This window comes from Passer domesticus, chromosome 4 (assembly GCF_036417665.1).
Source record: "Passer domesticus isolate bPasDom1 chromosome 4, bPasDom1.hap1, whole genome shotgun sequence".
NCBI classification, from domain to species: domain Eukaryota; kingdom Metazoa; phylum Chordata; class Aves; order Passeriformes; family Passeridae; genus Passer; species Passer domesticus.
In genome coordinates this window covers 71,697,870-71,723,598 of record NC_087477.1, presented here as the reverse complement: position 1 = coordinate 71,723,598, position 25,729 = coordinate 71,697,870, and the positions used below count along the sequence as shown (strand labels likewise).

The 25,729-nt window shown below is 39.9% G+C and overlaps 2 protein-coding genes across 10 annotated transcripts in view; one reads left to right on the top strand and one right to left on the bottom strand.

Moving 5' to 3' along the window:
- The window catches only part of EVC (EvC ciliary complex subunit 1), a 49,018-nt gene extending 24,907 nt beyond the window's left edge, over nucleotides 1-24,111 (bottom strand). For both annotated transcript variants that reach the window (XM_064418685.1, XM_064418686.1), the window contains exons 1-11: nucleotides 23,833-24,111; nucleotides 20,774-20,878; nucleotides 18,307-18,390; nucleotides 17,571-17,803; nucleotides 16,564-16,648; nucleotides 14,263-14,361; nucleotides 11,979-12,116; nucleotides 9,923-10,081; nucleotides 8,136-8,352; nucleotides 4,765-4,913; nucleotides 1,867-1,965 (exon numbers count right to left, since the gene is read on the bottom strand). In XM_064418685.1, the coding sequence (XP_064274755.1) occupies nucleotides 1,867-1,965; nucleotides 4,765-4,913; nucleotides 8,136-8,352; nucleotides 9,923-10,081; nucleotides 11,979-12,116; nucleotides 14,263-14,361; nucleotides 16,564-16,648; nucleotides 17,571-17,803; nucleotides 18,307-18,390; nucleotides 20,774-20,878; nucleotides 23,833-24,003 (1,539 nt within the window). In that variant the 5' untranslated portion in view covers nucleotides 24,004-24,111. The remainder of the gene's footprint in view (nucleotides 1-1,866; nucleotides 1,966-4,764; nucleotides 4,914-8,135; nucleotides 8,353-9,922; nucleotides 10,082-11,978; nucleotides 12,117-14,262; nucleotides 14,362-16,563; nucleotides 16,649-17,570; nucleotides 17,804-18,306; nucleotides 18,391-20,773; nucleotides 20,879-23,832) is intronic.
- EVC2 (EvC ciliary complex subunit 2) overlaps nucleotides 23,976-25,729 on the top strand; it is a 66,441-nt gene continuing 64,687 nt past the window's right edge. For 5 of the 8 annotated variants that reach the window (XM_064418680.1, XM_064418679.1, XM_064418678.1 and 2 more), the window contains exon 1: nucleotides 23,976-24,336. In XM_064418680.1, coding sequence (XP_064274750.1) covers nucleotides 24,118-24,336 — 219 coding nt within the window. In that variant the 5' untranslated portion in view covers nucleotides 23,976-24,117. Of the gene's footprint in view, nucleotides 24,337-24,359; nucleotides 24,713-25,729 lie in introns of those variants that run through there. The other 3 variants (XM_064418683.1, XM_064418681.1, XM_064418684.1) reach the window with 2 other exon arrangements.

The following is a 25,729-nucleotide window of genomic DNA, read 5'->3' as shown; positions in this document are numbered from 1 at the left end:
AACTCTACTTGAGCTGCAGTCACACAACTGCACTGTGGAGGATCTCAAATCTCTGAAATCTTCCCATTGCTACCCTGCATTTTCTTCCTATGACAAAACTGGAGCAACTAAGTGAAGAGGTGAAGTCCTGCTGCCCAGGGAAAGACCTGTGCTTGTACCTGCTCCACTTCTGCTCTGGGTGTGTGGTGGAGCAGAGAGAGAAGCAAAGGCATTGTGTTTGTGAGATGCTCCTCCTTCCTTTAACAAGTCTAGTTTTGCTTTTATGCCCCTGGCTATGGAAAACATGTAACCACTGCACTGTTCTCAGCTGCAGAAGTCAGCACAGCCCCATTTACCTTCAGTGGGGCTATGCTCATTCGTATTATCTCTTCTTTCTAGCTCATAAGGTATATTCAAAAGCAGCCTCCTCTTTTAAAACAGTTCATAGGATCTCTATTTGGAGTTAAGGGGAGAAAGTGTAGTTGCTCATTATATTAAATATCACAGTAAAAATGTTTTATTGCAGAAAAAAGAAAGTAGAAATAAAGATTTGTGGACCCACATTTAACAGATGCCAGTTGAATCACATTACTTGCAGCTTTTCATGTCTGGCAGTGTTTGGATCTAGTCATAGGAGAGTAGCTGTAATATGGAATATAATGGCCTAGAGCTTGGTGAACTGGCAGAATTCAAGTTTGTGCAGTTCTCCTGGCAACCTGGCAATTCTAGAAAAACCTAATTTAGCCAAACCAATTTCTCTTTAGTGGGAAAGAAAACTTAGCTTAGTACTGAAAGACATAGGATTTTCAGTCTTGTCTTAGTGTTACTAAAGTAGAGTACACAATAAAGGAAAGCAATAAAATTTCATAAATGAGGAGGAACTGTGTAGATTAAAAAATAAATTGTTTCGTCTCCAGACTTCACATGAATTGAGGAAGGGGATGGAGAAGTTAGTAACTATGGATGATGAACTGAGCACAGTAATATCAGCAAACAAGTTGATTTTTCCCACATTACACAGCTTTGTACATTTAATCTACTCTGATTCACTGGCTTCATTTTTTTATCAAATGAACTTGAAAAAGTGCATGTGGACTACTGCTAATTGAGATTGTATGGGCATATTAGCCGTATGTGATAGGGACCACAAGTTTCCACAATATCCTGAGCTGGTCATAATTAATCATGACAAAGATCCTGTTGAGCTGAAAGTGATTCGTTCCAGCCTAATTAAAGGTCACTACTGACTATGGTTTTGGGCTTCACCAGACAGATCATGTTATCATATTTTTTCTGCATAGGCAGAAAATAATTAAAGATGATGCAAAAGCATGAAGCTCCTGGAATTTTCCAAATCAGTAACAAAAAAGAAGTGTTAAAATATTACTTACACCAAAGATCTGAACCTATTTCATGGAACTAACTAGAATAAAAAAATTTCTCTGTGAGAAACGAATAAGAAGATTGTCTTTGGAGATGTAGTGAAGTTCACTTAGAATAGTATCATCCCGTGACAGTGCAGAAGAGATAATTATGCCACATTAATGAAATCTCCCTCCTGGTAGTAATAACATTGTATGCTCTCAACATTACTGCAACCTTGGCAGCCACCTGGGCAGCATGTTTTGGCAGACCATGCAGACATTTTCTGACTAACATGAGGTTAGGAAACATAGTGTTTTGGAAAGATACTGGAAAAGGCAAGCTAATATGGAAGACTGTCCTGCCTCCAACTTCTGCATCGTCAACCCAGCTTACTGGAGCTGTAATTCCTGGAGGTGATCCTTCCTGCAATTCCCCAATCTTCCCCAAGGCCTGACACTGTAGTGGGGTTAGACAATCTTCAAAATTAATTTAGCAAATGACATTTATCACTAGAAGTGGCACCTTGTAGAGATTGGCGACAGCCTCTGTGCTCTCACAGTCATCCTCCTCCTCCAGATCCCACTGTGCTTGCCAGTGTTTCTCCATCAGGTCATGGTAAGCCTAAAAAAGAAACATAGTAGGTATATTTAAATAGCAGAGAAGATCTTAATAGTTTCTTGTGATCCTTCTCTTTTTTTCCTTGATGCTCTTCTGAGGTATCACTACAACAGTAACTGTTTACTTGGAACCATGACTCAGAGGGAAATGGAACTTGCCTTACCACTTTAATTTGAGCTTATCCAGCCTTGAGTATAAAATTTCTTAGCCCCAGCCACATGGGGTTAAATAATATGTAAATCCTACTAGAAAACATGTGAAATGATCTGATTTGAAACCTGCCTTCCACTGTATAAATATCACTACATCACAGCCATTACTATGAGGTGCAGAACAGCCATCTGCCATCACCATGAGACACCTGAGTTACAGCTGTATCCCACTGTACAGGGCTTTTGCATCCAGGTCGGGTCACCAGGACCCATGGTGATTCCTAAAAGGCTGTCTATGATGTGGTCCTGACTTGGTCCTTGGTCACAGTTTTAAGAGGGATGAATTTTTTTTCTTCATGCAAGGACTGTGACTGTGGATGTGTTGGCAGGCTCATGGAAAATTGTATTTCACAGACAAAGACTACCTCAATTTACAGACTACTGAGTAGCATTACACATAAATATTACAGATTTTGATTTAATCTGCCAAGTGCTCGCTTTCACTCCCATGGTAAATATGGCTTTCTTCATTAGGAATGTCAATAGAGCTCTGCTAAAGAAAACCAAAGTGCCCATAAATGCTTCAGCATTCTTGTAGAGGTAGATTGAAAGCTCACACATGTCATGGAGTCATACTTTATGATAGAACTTGACAAATTAACTGCTATAACTTGTATTTCCACCGTGGGTAGGCAGAGCCAGACTGGGTTACTGTAACTGACACTTTATGGTTTGTGTTCTTCATTGATCATTCCTTGATCATTCATTGATCATTCCCTACCAGTAAAAGACAAAATTAAAATGCTCCTTTTCCAACAGAAACATAGATGAAGGAGAAAGAAGGATATAGGGACTCCAACCTTTACTATATAACTCATTCTGTCTTATAAAAAAAATCAGATCTGCATCAACTCAATTGTTACCACCCTACTTGTGTTCAGAGCAATCTGATGTGAATGAAGTTTGTTGCAAATCATAATTGGCAACCACCTAAAATTCAGCAGTAAGGTCAGTTACTGGCAAGGCTGCTACCATGGTGGTGTGAGCCCTTGATGAGATAAAGGGGGAAAGGCAGAGAAAAGAAGTGTTTTTGGTGGGTACAGCTCTGGGCTCATGGTGAGGCTTTGTAATCAATTCTTTTACTATTGGGCTGGCTGTGAAATTATGAAACAAACTTAAAATAGCTCCTCAGTGCCAAGTGGATTGTTCTCCCAAAATAATTACTGTACTATTTAAGTCAAACCATGGGAGCTGCAGGTACAATTTTTTCTTATTCTTTGAAGAGTTTCTACACTTAAGACCCCATCTGTTCTGGGACAAAAGACTTTCTCACTGTGCAGCAGAAAGGCTTACGTTTCTGACTTTCATAATTTGTACACAGGCATTTCATAATCCTAAAGCTCAGCTGTGTTCTGTCCTGCAGCATGAAGTGCACATTGCCCCTCCCTGCTCAGCCTGACAGAAAGGTGTTGAGTAGGCTTAATTAAACTCTAGACTAATGGTCTGTTCATCAGGTGCACTGAACAGAGCATCTCTTGCACAAAGCTGTGTGGCTGTACCTTTGTAGGGAAGGGGTCTTACAGCAAAATTTTTAAGCTTTGTTCAATGAATCTGGGATGTGTCCAAGAGTGTCCAATGGTGTCTAAAAGGAAAATACATTCACAAGTGTACACTGGCTACAAAAATGTGACAGAATTATTTGTCTCAAGTTATGAAAAGCCAAAGATACAAAAAGTGCTCTAGTCGTTTTGGAGTGAGGTGTTGCCAGGTAAGTGTGCATACAGAAACAGTAACTGCTTTATCCAATTCATACAATATAATTAAAGAATATGGCCCCATGGTGCAAAATTGCAGGGTTAAGACCAATAAATTCTGATAGTTTGCTGCAGATGGAATCTGGGTCTTCTCATACAGTAATTTTATCTAAGTTATTAGATTTCATCAAAAGTTTAATGCTGCTGGATGTAACCAGTTTCACCTTAAATTATTTACTTTCACAAAAACTGAGTATTGATTTTTTTAAATTCTTAATAACTTGGGTTTGCAGTTGTCAGCAGTTACTCAAATTTTGCAGCTCTCAGCATTTACAGCCAAGAACTCTAATTTTGTATATTCATTTGGAACAATAATAACAAATCTCTATAGAAAATATGAGCACAAAAACGTTACACTGGCCATTGTATACCATATTAAATTATCAATTGCAAACCTTCTCTAAGGCATCCTGCCAGAGATCATAATTAGTTTTTCCTCTACTTCTCTGAAATTTGGTAAGTCTTTTGAGCCTCAGTAACCCCACTCATAGAAAAGCAATTAGATCAGTGCAGACTGTTTTCTTCTGTAATTCAGGCTGGATACTTTCCTCCAGGTATTTCCTGTCTTGAAGCAACTCACAGTACTTAAGTAAAAGATGTTTTCTATGAAACATGCAATTTTGCATTAACCCCACTGGCATTCTCTTCCAATGCACCAACACCAATGCTGCAGGAAAAGCCATGGCAGCAGAAGTTCTGACCCTGCCCACCTGTGCTACCACACATGATTCTCACAAGGACCCTAAATTCCCAGTTTTATAGAACTGGGAGAAATCTGCAATACATTTGGCTTTAAAAACTAATAGAACAGGGAAAATAAGCTTTTACTTGTCCACCTTGAGAAAATGATGAACATCTTCAGTAGGAAAAGTTTTGCTAAGGAGACTCTGACGTTCAGCTTCCTGTCTGCGTTTGAACTCTTCCTTCTTCTTCGCACGGCACTCCAGCCGTTTCCAGATCAGGTCTTTACTTTGTTGCATGCACTCTGGAACATAAACCACAAACAATTAGGCACCACAACTCCACAGGGAGAAAGCAGCATCTGCTACTGTCACACAACATAAGCTCACGGAGATCTGTTAGTGAGTGAAATAGGCAAGTAATCACCATGCAGGATTTGAAATTTGCTTCTTACCCTGATGGCCTTTTTAGATGTGAACTTCTAAATTGTTACATGGCGCTTAAATCTATCAGGTTTTTGGACTGCTACCATCCTGCACCCTCCCTTTCACTGGTGCTGCTTTTTATGCAAAGGCAGTGTGTTAGTCCAAGAAACAGATTGCCTCATGCAGCACCCAAACCTCCCCCTCCTGCTTCAGGAAGGTCGGTAAGTGTCTCATTACCTAACTGAAGATATGCAAATGCTGCTGCAAGGACAGGGGCAGTAACATATGGTGGGAAGAAAAGGTCTAAAGCAGTGCTAGTTCAGATTAGCTTGAACTGGCATGCAGCCCATACATACCAGACTTCTAAAGTGAATCATCCAAGAACCTGCAGTAAAAGTTGTCAAGGTCCCTCCAATTTCGTGCTGCTAATGTGGGATTAAATTCCTCCCCACTTCATTCCCCCTGTAGCTCCAAGTGATATATAAATTAACGAGTCTATTTGCATCCTGGGCTGCTGAGTGCAATCACTGCTTTAAATGTTCTGCCACTTCATGTCTCATTGCCTGTCCACCTAAGAAGAATTTTACTAATTTCCCCCAGTTACCCTGCCCCAGAGCAGTACTACACTCCTGACACAAGCAGCTAAAAAGAACAGTTACCTGTGGCTGCTGTTCTGCCTCTACACCAAGCTGCTTTAACTAAGAGAAATTATTTTGTAGAGAAACAAAAGGAGCACAGTACTGCAGCATTAAGAATGTTATTTATTCTCCATGCTAATTTGTTGTGCTTATCTACAGGCTGATGAGGCACTCATGGAACATTTGAAGGTGCACCAAAAGTACAGGAAAGCCTGTAATGAAAATATCACTTAAATAAATGTAGCAGTGTTTTACTTTTAAACACTATTGATTCTTTACTATTTCCTTATTTTATACCCTAGGAGCACAGTCTTGCTGGCTTTGTGCTCTGTTTGTGAATTATAGGTACAGTTTAACTTTTGTATTTAGAAGCTCATAAGAAAGGTCAACATAAGGCTCTATTGGAATAAATGCTGCACTCCAGATAATTTTTTTAAAGCATGTTTCATTTCTATCTAAAACCAGGAGGCTGATAATGTTCTTCTGCACAGGATGTACCAACTATAATATATAGTTATATATAACTATAAAAACCTACTTTGCATAAAAAGGCCTTGACAGAGGTATTTTTGCTTTGGAACAAGTAAAAGTTGACAAAAAGAAGGAAAAATCACCCACAGACAACCATTTATGCTTAAAGAATGTTAGTGGCTGAACCTGTGTAAAAACTATGAACTAGGCATAGACAGTTTTAGAAACAAACATCCATGAAAGAAACTACATCACAATATGCCTGTATGTGTGAATATCAGCAAACTGTTCACACAGCTAGATGTTCTGAAAGAGGATCAAGTCTGCAGCACTTTCTGTGATGAAATAATTGGCTCAGTAGATGACAGAGAGTGGTGGATATTGGCTACCCTGACTTCAGGCAGGTTTTCAATGCAGTCTCCTGACAGATCCTCACAGAGAAGAGGATGGATGAGCAGTGAGATGGAATGAAAACTTGCTCAAAGTCCACCTGGAAGCCAGCACCTACTGGTGTACCCCAAGGGTCAATACAGAGGGCAATTCTGCTCAGAAACTTGGATGATGGAGCAGAGTGCTAATTTAACAAGTCTGCAGAGGTCACAAAAAATGGGAGGAGTGGCTGATACACCACACATGCTTGTACTTCCATGCATAGGGAACTTGACAAGCTGAAGAAATGGGCTGATGCAAATCTCCTGAAGTTTAACAATGGGAAGTAAAAAGTGCTGCACCTGGGGAGGAACAACCCCAGGCACAAGCACATGCTGGGGACTGCCCAGCTGGAAAGCAGCTTGGCAGGAAAGGACCTGGGGTTCTGGACAAGGCAGCAGGTAGAGGGAGGGGATCCTTTCTCTCCATTCAGATCTGGTTAGGCCACATTTGGAGTGCTGTGCCCAGTTCTGGGCTCCACAGCCAAGTAAAGAGAGACATGGAGATCCTGATCTTGGGCAACCAACAGTAGCTCAACCTGCTTGAGCAGACAGGGTGGACCACACAACCTCCAGAAATTCTTTCAACCTTAACCATTTTGTGATTCTGTGAATTGATGATTGTAAGATAAGGCACAAATTATCACCACTAAGCCCAAAGTGAGTGAGCAGCACTGCAGCAAGAATATACTGCAACAAGGCTGCATTCATTCTGACTATTCAGTTCACTGAACTCTAAACCTAATGCCATTTTGCTCTGACAATTTTCTTTAAATATGTCCAAAAATAGCAGAAATGGTTCTGGAAATTGTGTTGAAGTGGTTTGCATTATTTTCCTTCTGGCTAGATGTTTACCATTATTTGCTGTGAGTGCTGATGGGAGGCACTGAGCCCTGAAACAGCACCTATCAGAGAAGATGGGGCTATATTTCTCAACACTGGGCATTAGGTAACATACAAAATGACACAGGGAGAACCTTAAATCAGTGGTCAGTCAGCTTAGACTTTATTATGACTTTGTATTTTTCAGATAGGCAATATGAAGAGGTGCAAAAGGAAGAGGAAAATACTTCATTTTAGAAGTATTTTAGTTCAACATAAGAAAAGAGAGATTTATAGGAAGATCTTAAGCTTTAGCATTATCTTTTCAGAAGAGTGATAGCACAACTGCTTTGTATGTAGCACAACTGCTTCTGGCTTTACATGCTATCAGGAAATCCTAAGACAGTGTCTTATGTCAGCCAGTATGACCAGCAATGCCAAGTATGTGAACAGTAAATGGACAAATATCACAAATACTTGTAGCAAGTACAATTCAAATTAATGGAATTAGATTATATGAACTATAGAGTAAGTACCTAGTAACACCTGGAACAAGACATAAAAGGCCTGAAGTCAAAGTTTCCATGCCAAACATATACCCTCCAGAATAAAACTGATCCTGGTCAATTCATTAGTATCTTTTTAAAACAGAGAGGTATATACAGCTGAAGTTGTAATTTTTTTTTACTCTTTAAAGCAATGAGAATTCATGTAAGTCATGAGCTCCAGTCTAAGTACTCACCATTACTGTAATGTGCCAGCTGTTCCCAGAAGGCCTTGTGCAGGTCTGTTAGAAGCTCTTCCTTTTGTCGGACTGAAAGATTGTTCTTTACAGTTAAGTGGTCCAGAATATTTGACACAGTATTTAATCTACCCTTACACTCTTCTGGTATAGAGGACTTCAGTGAATCAATCATTTTCACCATAAGCTCCCAGTTGAATAACCTTTCCTGAATGTCCTAAACCAAACATAAAGTCCTGTTTAGAAACCAAGAATGTATCTTTGGTTGTGTTTTCCTTTCTTTGAACTACTGATTCCTAGAACACGAAGAAAACCACTGAGGCTTCTCAAAACCATGTGAATCACCATCTTCATGTACTTAAATACTTCTGGAAGCCTTGATCAGTGCAGGCTAGCAGTAGGTTTACTGCATGTTCAGTTGCAATTGCTAATCTAAAATTATTGCTGTTTTTCATTATTTGTAGCTGTCAAGAAGACATTAAGTCTGGAAAATATTTTAACAGTCTTGCAGAAAAAACTTAAATACTCAAGAAGGATAGATGGACAGAAGACAACATGGAAATCCTGGACCTCTTTTCAAGTTACTATATGGCACACCAGTACTTATTTTGAAATGAGGACATATACCTGATTCTGATAATGCTGTGATTCCTTCAAACACATGGTCAGACAGAGTTCAATACATATATTAAAAATTAGTGTAATTGCCTACAGCCTAGCAGCTTTTATGGCACTATTAAAGAAGCAGCTCACGATCACAGTAGAGAAAGATTTCCTGGGTGAAAGTGCAGCTGCTTTAAACAATGCTGCAAGGTTAGAAAGAGTTTGACAATGCTGTACTAACTTAACAGCTGGACTCGATCTCAAGGCTCCTTTCCAAACCAAATGATTCTATGATTCTCTGACCTACTGTAATCAATAGAGATGCACCTACAATGAACTCTGCAATGAGATGGCAGCATCATCACAGTGACTTCAGGCAGGAATATCTCCCGTATCTGTATCCAGATTATCTTATCTGCAGTGTGCCCATCTGAAGGAACTTACTGTACAGCAGCCCAGTTTGGGTCAAGTGTGACAAGCAGCAAAGGCTTTTTTCATACCTGGCCAGCTCAGTCTACTGAGCTGCTCCAGTGCAAAACTAACAAGCTAGTAATTACTGTATCTGTTTATACACCAAATTACTGCAATGATTCCAACTGTATGCTAATCTATAAATTACATGTAACTCTTTCAGCATATCCTGTGCAAAAAACAAGGAAGGATCTGTTAGATTTAACACAACATAAAGCACAGTGCTGGTGATGGAACACAGTTTTCCCTCTTCAGACCATATCCCTAAGAGCTGATAACAATTTTCAATTCAAATTATAGTCACTGAACACATAGAATCACCCTCAAATTTAAATTAGGATTTGTCAGTCAAAGTGGAATAAATATTTTGAAATAAAACAAAATTTTGTAATGCCCACAGTAACAATTCTCCATCGATTGGATCTTGTACTCTCGCTCCTGGTTAACCATCTGCATTAATAACACTTTTTCCTTATATGACTAGCTAAATGGAATTCTGAGAAGTAGAACTCAAGTGCAGAGAGATCATTCTCCTATCAATCTTCCCAAAGTGCAATGGAAGTTGAGCTCTTTACAATAAAGCTCAAAGAGACCAACTGGATTAAGCAATCTACGTCACTCCTGAGGCAGGACTGACAGACTCTGCACTGACATAATTCTTTCTGTTCAGATTGACTAAACCTGTCTCAACTTTTATTTCTTTTTTACTTTACCATTGCCTGCAAGTCTTGAGATTCACTTAACAAGCTTTCTACTGCAATCATCTTCTCAGTCAGATCCATCATTATCTTCGTTGCTTTGGCACTTGAGCATTTTGATTGGTCCAAAAAATCCTGCTGGGCTTTGTCAGTCTGCTTCCAGAAGGCTTCCATCTGTGGAATATGAATCAAAAACAACCCATGTTCCCTCATTAATCATCTGGTATTTCATTACAGAAAGAGGCATATATAGGAGTCTACTGAAATATAAGTCAGACAGCTCTCAGTATTAGTTATATTGAACAATTTGCAAAGCTAAAGAGACTATTATGTATTTTATATATATAAATTATATATATATAATATATTGGTGGTGGCACATAACCAGTAGGTCAAACCTGACCTTTAAAATAACTGTAGTAATTCTTTTTAACTAGCTAAGAATTTGTTAATTCTCTACATATTGCATCTATAAGAGCCTATAATATTTTTTTGTATTGATGGTAAAAACCCAGAAGATAAACTGCATCCCTTTTATTCTGGGAAGTTTATTTAGCTGTAGGAGCAGGTATTCTAGTCAAACAATATTGTTACCAAAAAAAAGAAAAACTGAAAATTATTACTGTTTTACACCATCAAAGCTTTTCATAGATAGATGCTACGTAAGCATTTTGCTGGCTGGAATGAAATACTTTATGCCAACACAGTGCATGTGCCAATTCTGATAGATTATTGTATGGACAATCCCTAGTTTTAGGTTCTGATTCCACAAACATGACTGTGCACACTGTCAATATTCTGTGCCCTGTGGGATTACTCGTACACATGAAGGTAAAAAAATCATCCATCGCCACAATTTCTATTAAGTACCCATGAATTTCAGAGAAAAAAAAGTGATTATGGCATCTGTGAGCATGGCAAAAAACCCTTTATATTCCAGAGGAAGACAGGATTAGTTCAAGGTACTGAGCTATACAAATCTGCATAGAGGGAAATTATTTTCAGTACAACGAAAAGCATCTGCAGGCACAAGAGTGACAGACCCACTGAAGGATAGTCGCTGCTGGTGAATAAATGCCTCATGCTGCTCAGCAAGGTTGCCAGCAATTATTTTTACATGACTAACTCTGGAAAACTCTAAACAATCATTTTTTCCACTGAGCAAAGTTAAAGTGCAAAAGAAACTTGACACAGATGTTCCAATGTTACCAGGATTTCCACTATAAAGCGAAGGGCTCAGAGAAAGCAGAGAAAATTCCCAGGGAAGCACTTAAGCACCAGACATTAAAAAATGTTAACTCCTGTATGAAAAAGGCCTAAGGCTGAGATGATGGGCTGTTTGGTCCAGGGCTGAAGTGCCACGGTCAATCAGCACAGGTAGCTCACAGAGCTGTCACTCTCTCATTTTCATCAGCAGTCAATTTGCTCAAACTTCAAAAACAGGGCTGGGACTCAGTTTACTGGAGAACAGGACATAGAATATTCTTAAGCTCCAGTTTTCTAGCCTGAAAGCCATACTGACACAGTGAACCTACTTTAGAGGAAAAAAAAAACCCAAATGCCTGCTATCAAACTGTATTTTCACATCAAAAAATGCAAATATATTCTCAAGCAGAAAGCTGCTAAAGAAAAAGGCTTTGCTGAAGTAAATTAAAAAAACATACTAAAACATTGCCCAGCAACTATAGTCTTAGTACTTCTTTCTGCTGGAAAAAAATTGTAGGCTCTTATTACTCCCTTACTCCCTTGATAAAAGCAAGATGCGAGGATAACATTCCTAAAAATCAGGCTATACATAGGCTTGAAATAAATCTTATCATCAGACAAGCACCAGACACTACTCAGCTGATAAAACAGTAGTGTTTTACAAAAAGCATAAAAAATGTTTTATCTATAAAAACATATTCACACCCAAAGGGAGTTGGAAATATTTTGCTGGGGCAAAGAAAAATATTTTCAGGACACATAAAAAATACTAACTGTGGAATACTCAACAAAACCACTGCACTAAAGAACTCCCCATCAAAATAATAGCATTAAAACAAAATTTTAGAAAAAATTAGAAACTTACATTATCTATTACGTGCTCGGAATATTCCCTTTCCCTCCTTTCTAGGTCTTCTAGAGTCTGGAACTCTGAATTACGGGCTGCTGACATTTCAGTATTCTGGAGTCTAGATTCAAGTTGTTTCTGTAATTCTTCAAAATCCTGGGGGGAAAAAAAATCAAGTGATTTCTTAAACAGAAAAACAGACATAACTTCTAAATTTGGGAGTGAATCTGTATGTCAGTTCTGGCTCATGGCTAAGGAAGCTGAACAGGAATGTTCAGAAAGTTCTGTCTCTTGGTAATGTACTTTCTGTAGCAAGCAAGGAAATCTCCAGATATATGGCAGCTCTGAAGCAAACTTAATACAAATACATTCATTTCCACTAGGATGTGAGTAGTCAAGACTGTAGTCCATCTCTGCTGAATTCATTAGTAAACACTGCTTCATGAGCTTTTACACTAAAAACTCCTGGAATCTATCTACAAATATTTTTTATTTTTAATGCATGTGCCCCATCTCAAATGGCTGATATGAGTGCACATGCTGTGTTTAAAAGCTCAGATAAGTATCCAGGTGTTAATTAGATAGTGATTCCTGCAGAGTGCTGGATGAACACACATGGATGAACACACCCGTAATGCTCACAAGGGACAAATTATAGGCTGCATGATTACATGAGGTTTCACAGTTTTTCAGTCCTTTAGAAACCAGGCTGATTTTTCATGAAAGTTGATGTTGCTGACAAATACTAGTCTGCTGCCATTGCTTAGTAAGCTGATACCAAAAAGGGTGACTCCTCCTTCGCTGCAACATGCCTTACACAGCAAGCACTGACTTCTAATACCATCCACTTCTGACTATCAATGCATTAACATGATACCCTTAAAGAAATGTAAGTAAAGTTTGACAAGCTTCACTAACAATTTCATCAAAATCCCATGCATTTTTATGATAAGTAGAAGTAAAAGTAGAAAATATTGTCTTCAATAAAACATGTAACATCTCTTTTACATGGTGGTCGTAACCAGCCTTGTTCCTTGTATGATATCTCACCTCTAAGACTATCAGGTTTACAAGATCTTTCTCTCCATCACATAGGACACCATACTGGCACTTAAACAACTGGACTCTCTGGCAATTATTGCATCTAACTATTTGGATTTAGTCCTTGTCTTGCAGCATCTTAGGAGCATGAGGACACCGATGCCATCAGACTTCACTGAGGATTAGGTTCTATTAGGAAACATGCCTGTTCTAGATTAGCTCTGTTTATAGTTTGAAGTCATTACCAGAAGACCACCAGTAAAAGGATTTTGCACATCTAATCTCACTTTTCATCTAGTAAATACTATAAGCTTGAATACAAAACCTGAGGATTTAAGGCAGAAGAGTGCTTTAAGGCAAAATACCTTCTGATATAAATAATAGGGTACAACTACAGAGATTCCTTATAGTAATTCACAGACTGTGAGACTGCACAAAGTATTCAACCACTAGAGCTCATGAGCTGATAGACAAATGTCCAGATGTGAAATTCCATCTACACGTAAGAAAAGCATAATTGTTGCTGTGATTAGGCTGCTCTCAGTACAAACATTCAAGACTTGGATTGGCAGGGCACTGGATAACCTTTCACAAGACAAAGTTTCCTACAGAAGGCTGGACCAGACAATCTTGAAATGTGCTTCTCAATCCAGATTTTTCTGTGACTCTAAACTGGAAAGTGGAAACAATAACTCTCCCATTTTCTATAGTTTTGTAAAGCTTTTTGTTCCTTCTCATAACCTTAACAATAGTACTGTGACTCTACCTGAAATGCACATTGACTGTCAATATATGTCTTCCAGTTCACAAGTGGCATACGGACTACAATACAAGTACATGAAAGAAAAAAGGATTATGAGGAAAATAAGTATATTTTTCCATGATGAAAGCCTTGAGCATCATACTGCTACTTTATTTCCTGCTATTTTATTATCAGCAAGATATCTGGGACCAAAGCTCCTGATAATTAGAAACTATTAAATTTGAGTGAATAAGGTTCAAAATGTTCTGTCTGCTTAAATGGATTCAACTACAAAATAGTTTAACAGATTACATAGAGCACTTCATACAGCAACAAAGAGGAAAAGCATACAAGGTAATGTAGGAAATCAACTAACAAAGGAGTTTCTTTGCATTTTCTTCAGCAATAGATTACAAATGACATGGCTGTTCAAAAGGAGTAGGTGAAATGGCCTGCTGTGGGAATAAAATTAACTCTTATTTTGTGTGGTCTTAAACACTAACCAACAAACCCACTTACATTTTCCTGATTTAAAAGGATCTTCTTCAACAAACCATCAGTAATCTTCTTTTTACGACAGAAGTCTGTGAGGTATATCTTGAAAATCTGAATAAACATCTGTTTAAAAGGAAGAAAACAACACCCAGATTAAGTGCCTGTTTGTCATTGTGAGGAGATCTTTGTGATAACTTTGGCTGATATAAATCACCCAGAGAGCAAAATCATAAGAGAAACAGCAGATAAATTAACAGGTAAATCATCAGCGACTCTCAGTACTTCCACTGTGAAAAATTCTCTGGTTTTGGCTACAGTGAGATACTGGAAGATAATCCAGATAATCCCTAATCTCATATATCCTTGTAACCACACAGACACATTTTAAACTATTCTTGACTGGAGAAAATGCAGATCACTTGAAAGTACAAAGCCTATTTTTCTAAAGTTTAATGAACCCCTAAACTGGAAGATATTAACTATTCAAAAGATACCAAAGACTCATTACTTTGACTTCAACTGTAGTCAGCCACATAATACATCAAACATTTCTATATACAACCCAAAAGAAACTACCTCAAGTTCTAGCTAGCTTCTCTTGCAAGAAAAATACTTATTTTCCATTTGTGTGCCTTTTTTTTTTAAGACTGTAATACTAGTGTCTTCAAAAATATGTTTTTGAATTTTTTAACACTGGGAAAACTTTTGCTTAACCTTTTCCCCTCTTGCCTCAATTAGAGTTTCAGTAAGATTAATTCACTTCATTAATAACTGCTGCAGCATTTTCCAGTGTGGAAACAAAAAAACATGAAGTTTAACAGCCACTGCCTGTTTCTCATAATCTTGAAAACAAGATGATGCAGAACTTGCCAGAGTGAAACATATAAAAACATATATAAGTACACATTTACATATAGAAACAATTATTGAAGCCAATACGTCAGGTGAGCAAAATCTGGAAAACATATGGACTGCCATATAGCAGTCATGTTTTGGATCTCACTTGCAAATATTTTGGAGAGGAGTTTGTCAAGTTTTGAACACACTACCAAGATACCATAGACAGAAAAAGAAAAAAAAAAAAAAGGGTTCAGGAGAAAACTGATAGAAAAGGATGTATTTCCTTAGATTTGATGCCAAGAAAGACTGAAATCAGAGAAAGCAGAGTGGGAAAGGAAGAAATTATTCTCAGACTGATTTATTTTTTCCCTTTTTTTTCCTTCTGGCAAAAAATATAAAGCTATTTAAATATTCAGCTAATGGTCAAAGTTTTTTGTGGTGATTCCTGGTGGGCCAGAAAGCATGTTAAATGCTCATTTTCTCTGTGTTTCTGTGATTACATCACTATGTTGCTACTTATCTTCCTTTAGAAATTGATTATTAACCTTGACATCAAGTTCAACCTTCTATAATCAAGCTAAACTTCCTTCTGGAATCTGATTACAATTTCCCTTTCTCATCTAACTAGACATGGATAATCCACCCACAATAAGATAAGAAATTGCTTCCCAGGTTTACTTTCCTGTTTCCTCCTTTGGGTTGTGTAGAAATTTGTTCAGAAAATCCCACTCTTTGAAATATTCTCAGTGGATTTAGTAAATTGTAACAGAAATTACCAATTTGTTTAAACTGAGCCCAAGAAAAGAGGGGAGGAAAAAGTTAGGACTTTATGTCCAGGTACATATTTACTGAGCTAAACCTCAGCAACAGTAATGGTGCTGATCATAGCTAGGCACCACAAACAATCATTACTGAATATCCCATGGCCTTAATTGTACTTTTTTTTTCTTTTCTTTTCTTTTCCTTGTCAGTTTTGGATGCTGTGACTTGATGCATGGTCATATTGATGCAATATGGTTTAAATGGTACCTTAATCCCACAATTGTAAAAATTCAGAACTATTGTACTTACCACAATGGTACTGATGCAGATGAACTGAATTTTCCATTTATTCCAAAAGCTTTAAGTCTTTGGAGTCGCAAAACACAAACAAGCAAGTTTGTCCCTAAGACAAACTCACCCATTAAATAATTTATTACTTCTTATGAGCCTCAAGTGCTGTATGTTATTCTCTGGAGTAATGTTTAAAACCAATTTTTTGTATTTGCTATATTGGTATTTCACAGACCACTATACTTCATCATATTTTATTTCCTTAGGAAGCTCATATATATGCAGTATAGGAGGAAAAAAAAAGGCAATAATGTGGAAATGCAACTCTCCTGCACAATACCTCACCTAGCCAGCTGTTTACGTTATTCCCTAAACTAATATTCAACTAAGATGTTCAAAACAATGAGCTATAAATGAGATATAAGTACCTACCACATATTTTTCTTTTCTGAGTTCAGTATCAAGAAGCATGAGATCTTGTAAAGTAAGACTGCAAAGGCAGAGCTTAACATCAAAACTAAAACAAAGATTAAAAATGCATTAATAGCAGTCTAAATGATGGTTCCACCAAAAGACAACACAATGTAAGTTTCATTTAACCACTAGATACTCCTAAAAACACTGCCCCAAAACAGAAGTGAAGTCACTTTATTTCTACATTGCCTCCTTTTTCAGAAAAGTTTTCTGTATGTAAAAGTACACAAAACATAAAACTTTTAAGTTGGTGCTGCAGTTTCCTCTAGAAAAAGACAAGGAGAACATGGGCATGAGTGGATACAACCAGGGAAAGCTCGGCTTTAAACTGAAACAGCCATAATAAGAGTGGATATTTTGTAAACACTCTTCATTGCTAGCACCTTTCCCAGTCTCTGGAACACAAATATGATTTTCTTATTCCTGCTAATGAGAGTGTAGACACATGTATTCATGTATTCAGGTAGGGGTACCTTGCTGTGGGGCAGCTGAAAGGAAATCAGAGGTGGCAGCCCATTTCCATTACCTCCACCTGCTCATCAGCAGTGTTCCTCATCAGAGGAACTGTTTTCCCAGAGTAAGACATGAGTAGTTCCCATTAAAACAGAGAGAACAGACCACTGAGTGTTCTCAGGGCATCTGCAGTGTGAGATGTCAATGCACAGCGCAGAGCTCCATCCCCAGCACACTGAGCATACAAGGTGTAACAAAGACATCTCCTTGTCCTAACAGTGATACACCTTTTATCAGACAGCTTTTGGCCAGTTCTGATTCCCAAAATTTCACAAAGAACAGGATTACTTCCAACAGCTTAATGTATTAATCTCCCAACAACTTTTTTAGGGTTATAAGCAGATAACCCTGTCCTGATGTGGTGACTGTGTGCATTCATGCCCAGCCTTTCACCTTTAGTGACTGTCCTAAAAACACAGGAAATGACCAAACAAGGCAGGTTTTCTGCTTACCTCTCACATGTCAGCACTTCAGGGAAGCTGGCCACCTTCAGAAAGGCTCGAGCCTGAAACCTGTCATCGCTTGTTGTGGAATGTATTGTTGTGGAGGAGCTACAGTCCTCTTTGTCTCCCTGGCTCAGGGATCCCAGGCTGCCTGACATGGATGTCTCCACCACTTGATTAGGCAGAACTGCCTGCTTTGGATTCTCATGCAAAGATGGGTTGGATGAGCCATCTGCCAAAGGCTACAAGTCAAAGGAGAGTCACAAGGTCAATTAATACAACTCAATAAGGAGACAAACATCACATCAATTTTCAGTGTTGTAAAACAGTATACACAGCAAGAGTGTTTCCATATATACAAAAAGGTTTTGCACTGCCCAGGAAAGCATTCTTCTGCCGTAGTTAGTTGCAGAGTGCATGCTTCCTCTCTTCCTTTTAGATCCTTGTGGTGTTTTTCTTATGGCTCCTTAGACAGATCCAACTTCCATTAATGTTAAGGGGCAGACATGCTCTCTTAAATACAGTGAAAATTGACTGGACACCATGTAAAACATTGCAGGTTTCAGGGGCAGCTGAAAGCAGCTGATACCTTACAGAATAAGCCCTGAGTCAATGGACTATAAAAAAAAGAAAGATCCCTATTAAGCAGATAGGCATTAAATTTTCTTCCATTACTTGACTCTGCAATTTACTTTGACACAGAATGATTGTCATTAATTTTTACAAGTAGAATCTACAACCTTACCCTAAATTTCTGGTTGATGGGATAGATCACTTTGGCCTTTAATGCAAATGCTGTGATGTTACTGTTCAGAGGAGACTCACTTTCCTGTATGGAAAAGAACAGAAAACCATTTGAGAACAGCAGCAGATCTGGCAATTTTTCACTTTAAGTATCATGTGCTCCTTTTTGTTACACAATTTAAATGTTCCTATTGATAACTGCTTATTGATTGTCCCTGCTTCAGTGCAAGAAGTCTTCTCATAAGGCTCATTCCAAGTAGGAAAACTTGAAAAGGGAACTCTTGTCATTATCACTGCTACAAAATATTTTTAATTCTCCAGGAGAAAATAGGTAGTATCTGGTATTTGCAAGACATTTTCATTTTGTGTCTTGTCACCCTCCTCCAGACCCTTAGCAACAGCTAAAGATTTTACAAATGAGACTAATAATAAAAACTACTAAAAGATAATAAACTCCACAGATATCATCATGGCCATAAATTCTGTCTTTCAATTTTAATTGAAAGAAACAATAAATTAAGCAAACACAGTCATCATTTAGTCCCAGGAAAAACTTATATAATACAACCCTTATGCAAAATATAGAGAAAATAACAATGTTTTTCCAAAGAACTTTTATTAGATACTGAATTCTTTTCACACAATCTTCTGTATCACATAATCTGACTTTCTGCTACTGCTTTTTTCTATATGTTGGAACAATGGGATCATCATTTATTTTGAGAGGCTAGGTATGGCTTAATAAAAGGTTGGCTACCAATAGCAGATAAAATGTGTAAATTCAAGCACTAGGATTTCCTATTTTATCTCTCTTGGTTTTGTGATATGAAATGAAAGACTCTGATTTGTCAAAACACATGGTTTTCATACAGCTTTTTCTAGGAAATATCAAAGCACTAATAGAGTCTAAAAAATAGAAATGGAAAAAGAGTAAACTATGTAATGCACTAGACTTCTACCATTGCACTTTTTCATCTCCATTTCATTTATTTCCATTTTTGTGTTTATTGATAAAGTTGACTGATGAAGTTGCCCCTAGTGAGCAGTCTCAGCACTGCAGTGTGCCATCAGGACAGGAGTGGACAGAGCCACTGCTCTGCAGTGACTGGAGGCAGAGCAGCCAGTGCAAAGCTGGAAAGCTCTATTGCAGTGTGCTAGAACTAACACATCCTGCTTCTCAGCAGGCATAAGTAACACACAATTATTATTAATACAGCAATTATGATATTATTGCAATGTGAAGTCTCAGAATCAAAATACCTGTTTTTCTGAAGTGCTCTAACCTAATTAAAAGCATTTTCCATCTATGCCTCTTCATAAAATGTCAATTTGATGCTAGTAACAGCAAAAGCCTCTGGAAATCAGAACGAGTTAGTATAAAAAAATACATATAATTTCAGTAGTTAGACAGATAGGTGGGAGAAAGTCCTCTCAAATAACAAGGTTACCTCTTAATGTCTTATAAATGAGCCATGTTATGGAAATGGATAGAGTTGTGAATTATCACCTTTAAAAGACTGTTATCCCATTTCAAAAACACTGGTAATAAGCATAAAGATGTAAAATTGTGTAAGCTCTCCCACAACATTTACAGTTCAAAAAATAACTTAATCCATGCTCACTTGTTATATTCTACTTTAACTCAAGCAAAATGACCAAGCATGTTTTTGTCACCACTCCTGACCACAAAGGTGAAATGAAGATTCATTACCTGTCAGGATTTAAACCAACAGTTTCAATGTTAACAATAACATTTTCTTGAAATCAGTTCTTATTACAAGCTAAGCACTAGAATGGCTGGTTATGACTGTCATTTTATCCTTGTATTTAATTTATGGATAATAGGCTGAATGAGTCAGCTGAACTGCACGTTTTTAAATGAGCAGTTTAAATCACAACCTTTAGCTTCAGCAAGACCAGTCCAATCAGCTTTGGGTTAAAGATAAGTCATCTAATGACTATACAGTAGGACAGGCTCTCCAGTTATTTTGGGATTATAAAAAAAAAGTTACTTAACTTACTTGATGTTTTCATTGAGAGCGGGTTGTTATGTTTATATTTCTACTTTTTTTCACAAATTCTTGAATTGTCTTTGAATCTCAGCTCACCACAGAGGTCTTTCAGTACTTACAAATTTTTTCTTATGTTAATAGTATTAATCTATCCCATCAGCCTTTTGAAACTAATGATGATATAGAGATGAAAGCAAAGAAGTCTCTGTCCAAAAAGAACTCAGGATTTTGATTAAAATATCCAGAGTGCCCCAGGAGAAACGGAATTCATAAGGGAATAAGTGCTTGAAATGGTTGCATTCATAAGCAGCAATCAACTCCCACTCTCCATCTTACACTTTTTCTGAACATTTTTTAAAGCCTCTCTCCAAACCCACTAAAATTAAGACAATTTAGAGCAGGCCCTGAACATCTTCACTGCTACATGCAGCAAAATGGACAAGAGCAGAGCTTTACCTCCAGCACCATTTCCTCTTTTGATGTATAGGGTTCTGCTTTACTTTTCATGAGTGTGTACTCATCAGCACTGAAGCTTTCCAGAAGTCTTTGAGAATCATCTTTCTGAAATTCCAAGAGAAAACACAAAATGTAACACTTGAGATCATGCAGGTTAACTGGAAACATCTTCCACTGCAGCCTGGATACATTCATGTCTCCATCATGAAAATTATTCCAGTATTAGCTGAAAATTTTGGAAAAATACAATCTGAAAATGGATGAAAATTTTACATATTCAGAAAGGAATCATTAAAACTAATTAACTTTTAAATTTTTCATTCCAGAAATAGAATTTTAATCTAAAAAAATTTAAGAGGCTGTGACCCTGTCAAATCAATCCATCTGCTCTCAAAATGTCTAACTGCAGACTTTGGAGTCAACCTCATGGTCTGAGCTCAAACATCTCAATTACAGCAAATTAACTAAAATTGTCTCTAATTACCAGCAATAAAGAGAATGACAAGTATTTTTTTTGTCCCTGGCCATGAGACAAACTTCCTAAATGAAGCTTTATGTGTGTGCAAGCTCCTGTTAGGGAGAAGTAACTACCAGAAAATGTTCATCACCTTCCATCCCCAAAAGCAGCCCATATTATTGGCCTCACTTCACAAACACAAAAAGCTACTGGCAGGGACACAGATACTGTGTGGCAATGAAACCTTCTGCTACACCTGATCTTCCCTACACACTACAGAGATCAGGAAACAACACTGATGTGCCTCCCTCCAAACACAGCATTAGAAGGATTATTTTTTTAGTGAAGGAAAATACAGCAGCCACACTACATGGACTACTTTTTAAATTATGTTTCACGTTTTCCATCCACTGACTACTTTTGGATGTAGGCTAATGATAGAGCTGCAGCCACTACTCATGTCCCTCTCTTATGGAAAGGTTCACCCAAATTATTTGGCCATTTGGTATGTGAAGCAGTCCATTTTCCCAGAACACAGAGAACAGCCCAGCTTTGGAACACACTAAAGCCTGTATGACTGGCCTCTGACACCTCTCTGAATCTTAGATGGTGCAATAATTCAGATTATATTTTTGAGTTAGCCTTTTAGATATGCTGAAGTGCAGATACTGGTTCCTAAAAATCTACTTATGAGAAAAGAACAGCTACAAATCTCCCTCATCAATCTTGTCATTTATTTGTCATCATGGTGAAGATTTCTTCTTGAAACTATCCCAGTGTATCCTATGTACAAACCAACAAATAAGGAACTTATTATTCATCCTCCATGTATTTAAGTCCCACAGATTTGGGCTGTGATCTGTAAAATAGTGATTAACTGGGGCTGAGTGACAAATGTGTTGTCACTGTGTTGCTTAAGGCTGCTTCAGGCTCCAGGTACTTGCCCTGCTACCATGCTAAGGATAATGTAGCTGCTTGGGATGGAACATATACTCAAAGAAGCTATCCCTGCTTTGACTTTGCATACAGAAGGCTGCCATAGGTGCAAGCACCTGCTTGCTCCCTAGCTTTGCTGGGGCAGATAATGGTAAGCAGGAACAGGGAAGGTTGCCCTGTTCATTTTGGGGAAATCAGACCCACAGGATACAACCTTCCCACTGTGCAATGTGCTCTGTATGCACCAGCATGCAGTTTATTTTTATTTCAATATAAATAACCCTTTTATGGCAGCAGCATTGATTTTAATAGCGTTTAAACATCTAAATGCATCTGAAGATCCAGACCAGGGAGAACTGACAGCTTCTATTCCCTATTGACACATATGACATAAAGGATAAAATTGCACATGACTACATTTGAGTTGGTAGTGGCAGTACAATAAAAATACACCCATTAAGGCATGGAAAATGAGGAATTGAATCAGAAGGGCTTGTACTTGCACAGAATGCATTGATCCAGCATGTGAAGTGCCTCCATTACTAGATTAATGTCTGGCTTCAAACAGAACTTCAATCCTCCACTTAAAAGCAGTTGGGAACTAGAGAATTTGTCTCCTATGTAATGTTTAATGATGATCAACACTAGCAAATACACACATGCAGCAGAGCTGTTATAAGTCAAAAAAGGTGTGGTGAAAAACCAAGCTGGACCAGACCCTGCACTTGCAGGCTGGCAGAACTCTCTGCAGGGCTCCAAATCCCCCTGCTGCCAGTGCCAACCACTGCTACATCCAGTCAGTCCAGCATAACCTGGGTCTAAGTGGGATGGGAGAATAAAGCATAAATCAGTAAGAATTCTCAGAAAATACACCTGCCTGGTAGATGGATGCCTGCCTAGTTCAGTGGGTATGTGCTGTGTCTGCTATCTTTTGAGTCCAAGCAAACATTATAATATAAAGATATATGAACCACAGTAATTAAAACAGAACAGCAAGAGTGTTATTAACAAAATCACACACTTTAGGAAGTGTTTGCCTGTTAGTTTGGCATCAAGCAAACCATCAGCATTGCTCAGGCTCCTTTATTTCTTTAGGTATCCATCTGCATACCCTCAGTACAAAGTTATTGCTGTAGGTAACTAATACTCTGTGCTGTGCTGTAACACGAACTTTGGAAAAGCCTGTAAAATACTTTGGAAACAAAATCACTGGTTTAGGATGAAAGTTAGAGTTTATTTTCAATTATGTCAAAAAGCTTCCGCAAACCACCTACATCTTCCACTATCCCCAAAAGCAACACTGCCTCGAACACGAAGCGGTGGCAACTTGCAGGTCACATGTGTTAGAGATATAGGCCAGGGGGGCAACAATCAGAACACTTGAACACTTCCACCGGCCTCGTTTTAGAACTAGCTTCTTTCCGCAACTTCGAAAATGAAGTAGCGAAATCCTTTCCAGCAGAGGCGTGGCAGGAATTACGGGGCTCCGCACCTACGCCCGCAGCAGCGCGCACCCCGCCGCGCCGCTCGCCCGAGGCACCCCCGGCTGTCCCGGGCAGCGGGCAAAGCCGGCAGGCGACCCCTCCCGGGCCCTCCGCCCCTCAAACCTTCGCGCCCCGCTCCTGCTACCCGAGCTGCTCGCCTCCCTCCCGCCGGCCCCGCGTACCTCTCCGCCCCGGCGCGGCCCCAGCGCGCAGCGGCAGAGCAGGGCGGCGGCGGCGGCGCCCAGCAGCAGCCCCAGCAGCGCGGCGGGAGCCAGCAGGGCGGGCAGGGCCTGCAGCGAGTCCGCCCAGAACTGCAGCCCCACGGCCCGCAGGCAGCCCTCGACCGCCGCCATCGCACGGGGCCCGGCCCGCGGCGAGGAGAGGGCAGGGCACGAGGGGAGGTCCCGCTGCTCGGGGCCCTCTCCCCCCCGCCCTCGCCGCGGTGGGAGGAGACCGATGGCGGGTGGATGCGGCGGCTGAGGCCGGGCCTGATTTGGGGCAACTCCTGGAAAACCTCCGCGGCGCCGTCCGCACCCGCGGAGGGTCCGCCTGCTGCCATGCGGTGGCCGCTGGCCGGGCTGCTGCTGGCGCTGCTGCCCGGCGGCCCCTCCGCGCCCGCCCAGCCCCTCGCAGCGGGCACCGGGCGCGGCCCGCCCCGGGAGCCCTGCGGTCGGACGGCGGCTGCGGTAAGCGCTGTGCCCGCGGTGAGCGGCCCCTCGGCGCGGCGGTCGATGGCGGGCTCCGGGCGGGCCCGCGGGACGGTGCAGCGGCCCCGCGGCGGGCTGTGCTCGGGAGCGGGGCCCGGCCGGGCAGCGGCCGCTTCCCCGGCACTGCGGCTGGGGCAGCGGGCCGGAAAGTGCCAGGAGCCGGCGTGGTGAGGCAGCCGACAGGCTGTGGACAGGGTCCTCGGTACACTGGAGAGGGTCCAGCAGAGGGCCACGAAAGCGATGAGGGGTGTGGGGAATCTCTGTTACCAGGAGAGATTGCGGGAGCTGGGCCTGTGTAGTCTAGAGAAGAGAAGACTGAATCGGGATCTCATCAATGCGTATGAATATCTCAAAGGTGGGTGTCGAGAGGATAGCGCCAAACTTTTCAGTGGTAGCCAGGGACAAGACCAGGAGCAATGGCCATAAAGTAAAACATAAGAAGTTTCACTTCAACATGAATAACTTATTTTCATTGAGGGTGGCAGGGTGCTGGCACAGCTGCCCAGAGAGGTCTTGGAGTCTCCCTCTCTGGAGACATTCCAGACCCACCTGGATGTGTTCCTGTCGCCTGCTCTAGGTGACCCTGCCCTGGCGGGGGATTGGACTGGATGATCTCCAGAGTTCCCTTCCAGCCCCAGTGATGCTGTGTCTGTGCTTCGCTGTGCTGCAGAGGCCCTTGGTGTTGATCCAGTCACAGCACCTCTGCTCACTGGTGTCAGTCTCCAATTAGGAGTGCAATAGCTTTTAGGATGGAGCTTTTATGTTTATTCTTTCTCCTTATCTAGGGTTGTGTCTGTCAAGGCATCTCAAAATGTGTGGACATAGTTATCTTTTGCCCATACCTTACTGTGCATTGGGGATTAGAGTGAGTCACAAAAGTAGTTTGTTGGCAGGATTACAGAAAGACTAATAAACAGGAAGTAGTATTGCAGGAAAACAAATAAAACCCTCCCCAAAACCAACGAACAGCACACTGATTTATTTTACCAGAAGAATAAATTTATGTAAAACTTGGGGAAAAGTTTCCTGACAATATTGCATTAAATTAATTACTTTTGAAGCATGACGTGAGTGCAGGTCCATGGAATTGGCACTACATGCTGATTTGGAGCCCCTTGTGATGTTCTCTGATATTGTGGATGCACTCTGCAGCAGAGTGGAAGGCTTCTGCTGAATACTCAGGATGTATTTTCCACTGAGAAATGAATGTCAGATATGGCAGAAGGAAAAACAAGGAGTGCCATTATGTCTTGTAGCTGACACACATGGACCTACAAATGCCATAGATGTTGTGCATCAGCTGTTGTAAAACCACACAGCAATAAAAACCTGGAGCGTGTGGAAATCAGGAGCCACTTGTGTACTGATTTCC